We start from the raw sequence: 6,267 nt of genomic DNA on the forward strand, positions 1-6,267 counted from the left end.
ATAGATAGATAGATAATTGACCGTATAATTTCAAATATGAAGAAGATGATCAGGGTTGCGGTCCATTAGAACAAGAATAATCTACAATTGTTTATTAGCCGATGTTTCGCCCTCTGTACCGAGTCTACTACATACTCTTTCAAAGTATGTTTAGCTATCATCTTGAACAGCCCTGATGAAGCTCGCGAAGTGGGGCGAAACGTCAGATAATAAATAGTTATAAACTATTTTTGTTCTTATTGACCGCAATCCTGACCATCTTCTTCATATTTGAAATTATACGGTCAATTATCTATATATGTAATAATATGAAAGTATTTTTCTTTTTAGTCATTACTTTCTGTCTTTTCGTTGTTAAAAAAGAATGTAAAATAACACGTTTCACAGTTTTTTACCGCCATAACATATCGTCAAATGTGATCAGCTTATTTTTGATTTAGACCCCATTGTTCCGGATTTTTAAAAAAAATTATTTTTAGGTTCAAATATTCAAAATATTTAGATCTACTAATCAAAAACTGAAAACATTTATTTCACTTAAAATTGATAAAATAAATGCTATTTATCCATAAAGTGCATTATTGTATCAAATAAAAACATCTAATAATCCTCCATTTCAAAAGAAGCATTTATAAATAGTAAATAATCCTTATATAGATTTATCTAATAAATTATAACTTCTTACATAAAAAATAAATACATTTTCTTATGGAAGTAGGTAATTTGATTTGAATCAAGCTCTTTTCCCTGGTTACGGATACCCATAGGAGTCCCAAACCCACATGGTTGACTTACGTCTACAATGATAGAATAAATAATTATCTACAAAAACCAGATTCAACCCTCAGGACTTAATTTAGTGGTGGAGTTAGTTGAACAGTGTCTACTGAGCTACTTTGCTCCTGTTATATACATATTATAAGATAATATGTATAAATATTAAAATATACTTTTTGTATGTATATGTATATATAACAAAAAAATATATTATTACTGCATTACTTTTTTTACCAGCTCCCTTCAAAAACAAGGATCCTCTTTGATATAGTGATTTCACTTTTTGGATAAATTCCTAAAAAAAAAAACTTTACAAAGCACTTAAACCTTTTCAGGCACTTTAATATCCGATAATTATTGTTTTATGTATTCTTTTATTTTATTGAACTGATATTCTTGATTTCATGTTTCCAATTTTTATTCAATTTTATCTTTCAGAACTACTGCAAGGATTCAATTTAAATTGCCTACTGGAGAAGCTAAAACTCATTCGTTCCCTCCGAACACTACACTCCTACAAGTCAGGGACTTTATCAATAATAACATTGAATTATCTTTCAGGTATGTGTATATATTGTAATAATTTTAAAAATATTAAAAATAAAATAAAAGGAATTTTTGCTCGTTTTATAAACTTTTTCAAATATAAGAGATAACTTGGGTTCAAATTAAGAACTTTACTACTAAATAGATAATTGAATTTTATTCTATAAAAAGACTCTTAATCTCAGGGCGGGTTACTAGGCAATCAGAAACAGGCATTTACAATAATTACAATTAATTAAATTAAAATCTATTTTACACATGTATCTATTTTTATGCATACAAAACTAACCAAGTTTACGATCTTCTTTCGTTGATTCCTGGTATCTTCTTTGTTCTTAATGTTATTGTCCTCGCGTCCAAAATGGCTTCCTACTCTTGCTGGACAGAAATTCATGAGGACCTCCTCATCCTGGAGACATCCTTTCACCTGCTCGTCCACACAACGAATGAATCTCAAAAACTAAAACTTGCCTCGAAGTTTCATGTAAACATCGATTATTGCACAACAGTTAGGGACTTTTGCAAATGATTTACTTTCTGAATATTATTCTGTAGTACTATTTCTTGATTTCTATTTTTCCTTTAATTTACTGTATTTTCAATTATGAGGGGAAGAGTTAAAATAGTTTTTATGATATTTGAATCTGTTCAACATGGCCTTGATTCAACGGATTTGTTGGCTGAAGAATACGTATCGCCATCTTGATTTTGTTTTGAATCACGAAGTTATTATAAACAATGAAAATTGGTTAGCTTGCTTTTTGGATAAACAAAACAAATGAATATTAAAATGATACATAAAATAAAACATATCAAAAACCCTTTATACATCAAAATATACTATTTACTAAAAAAGAGCATATTACAATATATATTATAGTAGTGAACTAATATCAATAGTGATTTAGTTATATTTATCGAACAATATTTTTTTTATATGGAGATAACAGTACATTTCTTATGCTCCTGTAAATTTCCACCTTCTAATAAAGAATGTCACATTATTATAATATCTTGGTAATAAAACAGCTTCTCCAATATCTACAAGTTTAAAAGTTACTGGGCATAGGTGCAAATGTCTCTTTAAGGCTAGCGCTCGTAGTCATCAAGAATTGGTGAAGTATTTTCTTCATCCTATGGTCCTGCGTTAGAGTCTAAAACAAGTTAAGAGTTTAATGGAACAAGACCATTTAATAATAATAATACTTTATTTATTCTGGGACGAGTCCCTTTAGAATAATACATAATAATCCATAGATGAGAGCTAAGGAGCCTCAGAAATACTAAATAAAAAATACAAAGAAAATATAAACAGTCATAATAAAAAAAAAAAATAATAATTATAGGTTACTTTCTCACTTTTATCAGTTGAACAAAAAAAAAAAAAAAAAAAAAAAAAAAAAAAAAAAAAAAAAAAAAAAAAAAAAAAAAAAAAAAAAAAAAAAAAAAAAAATGAATAAATAAAAAAAGAGAAAAGAGAACGATGTGAAAATAATTGAGAATGATATAATAGTTTATATACATATTTACAATTATATTAATTTACAATTTTATGGGGTCTAAATGGATAGGAAATGATTGAACAGGCGGGATTTAAAGGTAGGGAGGGTATTGGAGCGATGGATATTGGAAGGAAAATTTACTGTTTTAAACTTTTGTACATTGTAGGATGCAGTTCTTGGACGATTTAATAAAACATCTATATTGTCTGTCAGCCTTCGAAACCAGATAGTATGAAAGATATGACAGAAACATTAAAATATATTTTAATGGGATATAGTCCGGGTGCATTAAAAAGAACTCCAATAGTAATTAAACTATTTTTATTTTTTATATTCTAATATTTGTTATATAGGGGAATTTGTTGATAAAATGAAATTGGGTTGTAAAATGGACGGGAAAGAAAAAAAAAGAAAAAGGAATAAATTGAAAAGCCTGTATTTAGTTTGTAGACCGATATTAATTGTAAAAGAATACTGTGGGAAAAAAAAAAAATGTTATCTTTCTATTATATTGTATCATATCAAAAAAAGTAATTTATAAATTTATATATGTCCGATCACGGATTGATCAGAATGCTGTGTAATGTAGCAACCCGATGTATTTGGGCAGCATGAATGAATAAATTTCTTTCTCTTGTGAGTCAACTTTTCGCCCTACTTTACAGGGCTAAAAGAGTAACAAATAACTAAAATAATATAACAAGGTAAAATAAGAGATGATGTGAAATAAAATGAAACTAAGGTTTGGATAAAAATTATTTGAAATGTGTGAAAGTTAATATCTGTACCTCGGAGGGATACAACACTATGTCCAGTAGTAATTCACATGCTTCAGAAGGATAAAACACCAAGGTGTTCTATCCCTCTAAATGACAGTGGACTTGGTGTTGTTTTAAAACATGCTATATCCGGTTCTAACTGGTTTTGGACATAGTGCTCTATTCCTCTAAGAAATATGAGAAAAGCTGATTTTAACTCTGTAATAAAGTCAATATGGAAAAAAATGGACATAGTGTTGTATCCCTCCGAGGTACAGATATAAAAATATAGAAAGTATATTAAAGAAAATCAAAATAAGATGTATAGTGGAAAGTATAAATAAAAAGTAATTACAAAAAAATAATTATAAAAATGGAAATAACATCAGATAAAAAAGAAATATAAAAATACAGTACACACTAAAAGAAAGGAAATATGAATAAAATATAGGTAAAGAAAAAAGGGAAATAAAAAACACAATAGGATACCCACCTTTATGAATGGAGGAAAGCAAATGAATGAGCCAAAGGCGGGTGGAAGACATCATCAGAGTAGGGGAGTGGGGGAATTCATACCTTCTATCCTACTTTAGCTTACATATCAATTAACTAATTTTCACATATTTTAAATAATTTTTAGCCATACCTTAGTTAACTTTTATTTCATGCTATTTATTCTCTTACTTTGTTACATTATTTTAGTTATTTGTATCTTTTTTAGCCCCGATGAAGCCCTGCAAAGTGGGGCGAAATGTTGGCTCACAATAAATGGCTTAATTACTATTTGAGTTCTTTTCACCACACCTGGAACATTCTTCTTTTATATTTTACTCACTGCCTGTAATATTTTTTTTTGTATTTAATATAACTGCTCTAAAAGCTGTTTTTGTCGACACCTAATTATAAACCATTTACACTATATATTAGACAAAATAATTTAGAACAGTATTAATTGTTTATTTTGATAAAATTTCTTATAATTAGGCTTTAAATTGTTTATCTTCATTATTAAATTTATACATGAATAAAATTTAAATTTTTTATTATAGTGATTATAGACTAGCGACAACATTTCCTCGAAGGGAATTCACATCTGATGACGATGAGAGCACTTTATTGTCTTTAAATCTTACACCAACTGGAGTTATTCTTATTTTGCCAGTAAGTTACTGATAATATGTTTAAGTATTGCTTTATTTTTAGTTACTATGACTGGTTCCAAGCGCAAGGAATCAATTATTATTATATGATATGGAAAGGGAATATATTGTGATAAAAAATAATCATTAAAAAAAAAAAAAACTTGGCATTTTTAATTTCAAGCAAATGGGACCTAGGAAAGCCGCTCAGATTGGAGAGGGGGCTAAGATTGATACAACCTTAAGAAATCCATCTCTGCCGCTTGTAGTTTGGAGTAGATTCCTGAATTAAGTGTCCAGGATTCTGCGGCATAGTTGAGTGAGGGCTCAACAATACTTTCGGAAATGTGCCTTTTGTTGTCTGTTGAGATGACCCTATTCCAGAGGGCTGGGTGCAACATTCTAGTCACCATTCTTGCCATACCAACTTTCATCCTAACCTCTAGTTCTGGCTCACCGTTCCCATCTATTGTTGACCTCAGGTATTTGAAAGAGACTACCTTCTTACATATGCTTCCATTAATCGGAAGGTCCACAGCCTCCTAGCAGTTTACTGGCAGGTATTCGGTCTTATCAAAATTTATTTGTAGACCCCAAAGACTATATTCTTTTTTCAGGACCTTCAGGGCAAAAAATGTTTATGGATCTTTACATGTCAACACCCAGTCGTGACACCCACCCAATCAAATTTTGATGAAACTTTACACAAATAATTCTATTACTATTCTGAAATTTTGCTTGAAGTTTGCATTTTATACCTAGAAACTGTGAAAAATACTCTTATGAAATTATTTTGATTCCCTGTTAAACTAAAAATATTGAAATATAAGTTTTTAGACATTCAAGAAACTGTTGCTTTACTATACAAAAACTACGATATCTAGTCTCACCAGCAATAGAATGCTGAATTAAAAAAAAAAAAATCTTAAATATTTAAAAATAAATCTTTACTACTATAACCCCTGACCAAAGGTTGTGGAAGGAGGTGATTTGGTCAGAATCATCGACCACCATATTTTCCCCAATTAAGGGTACCCACATTATGAGGCCAAGGGGAGGGCTCCTGGACCCAAAGGGTTAACTCCCGGTGACAGTAACAGAATAAGTAATTATTGCTACAACCAGATTCAAACCCAGGTTCTTGTAGATATTAGCCTTACCATTGAACTATCCCACTGCCTTCTTAAATATTCAGTCTTGTTAAATAAAAAAATATAAATGGCTTAAATAAAGTAAACAGTTTTATTAAAGATGCAGTTGATTTAAAAATTACATTGCCAAAATTAGATAGATATTATTGTGTATATTAGTTGAGATTAATTTCTGGTATATAAAATTACCCATCTAAAAAGATTTATTAATGTAAATTATAATTATGAGAGATAGTTGACCGTGGATGATGAATGAGGAGAAGATGGTTGGAGGCACGGTCAATGAAAAACACAAATAAGTACGATTAACTTATTTTAATGTGCCAACGTTTCGGCTAGAGTTTCTAGCCTTCTTCAGGGTTAAAAACAGAACAAGATAACAACCACAGTAAGT

The 6,267-nt window shown here is 29.6% G+C and overlaps 1 protein-coding gene across 3 annotated transcripts in view; it reads left to right on the forward strand.

Annotated features, from left to right (window-relative positions):
* Positions 1-6,267, forward strand: part of LOC106678001 (UBX domain-containing protein 4) — a 23,625-nt gene that overhangs the window by 11,084 nt on the left and 6,274 nt on the right. For all 3 annotated transcript variants that reach the window (XM_014416263.3, XM_014416264.3, XM_014416262.2), the window contains 2 exons: positions 1,216-1,338; positions 4,633-4,744. In XM_014416263.3, coding sequence (XP_014271749.1) covers positions 1,216-1,338; positions 4,633-4,744 — 235 coding nt within the window. The remainder of the gene's footprint in view (positions 1-1,215; positions 1,339-4,632; positions 4,745-6,267) is intronic.

The sequence above is a fragment of the Halyomorpha halys genome, unplaced genomic scaffold (genome assembly GCF_000696795.3).
Source record: "Halyomorpha halys isolate HHAL.00 unplaced genomic scaffold, Hhal_1.1 Scaffold117.1, whole genome shotgun sequence".
Taxonomy (NCBI): domain Eukaryota; kingdom Metazoa; phylum Arthropoda; class Insecta; order Hemiptera; family Pentatomidae; genus Halyomorpha; species Halyomorpha halys.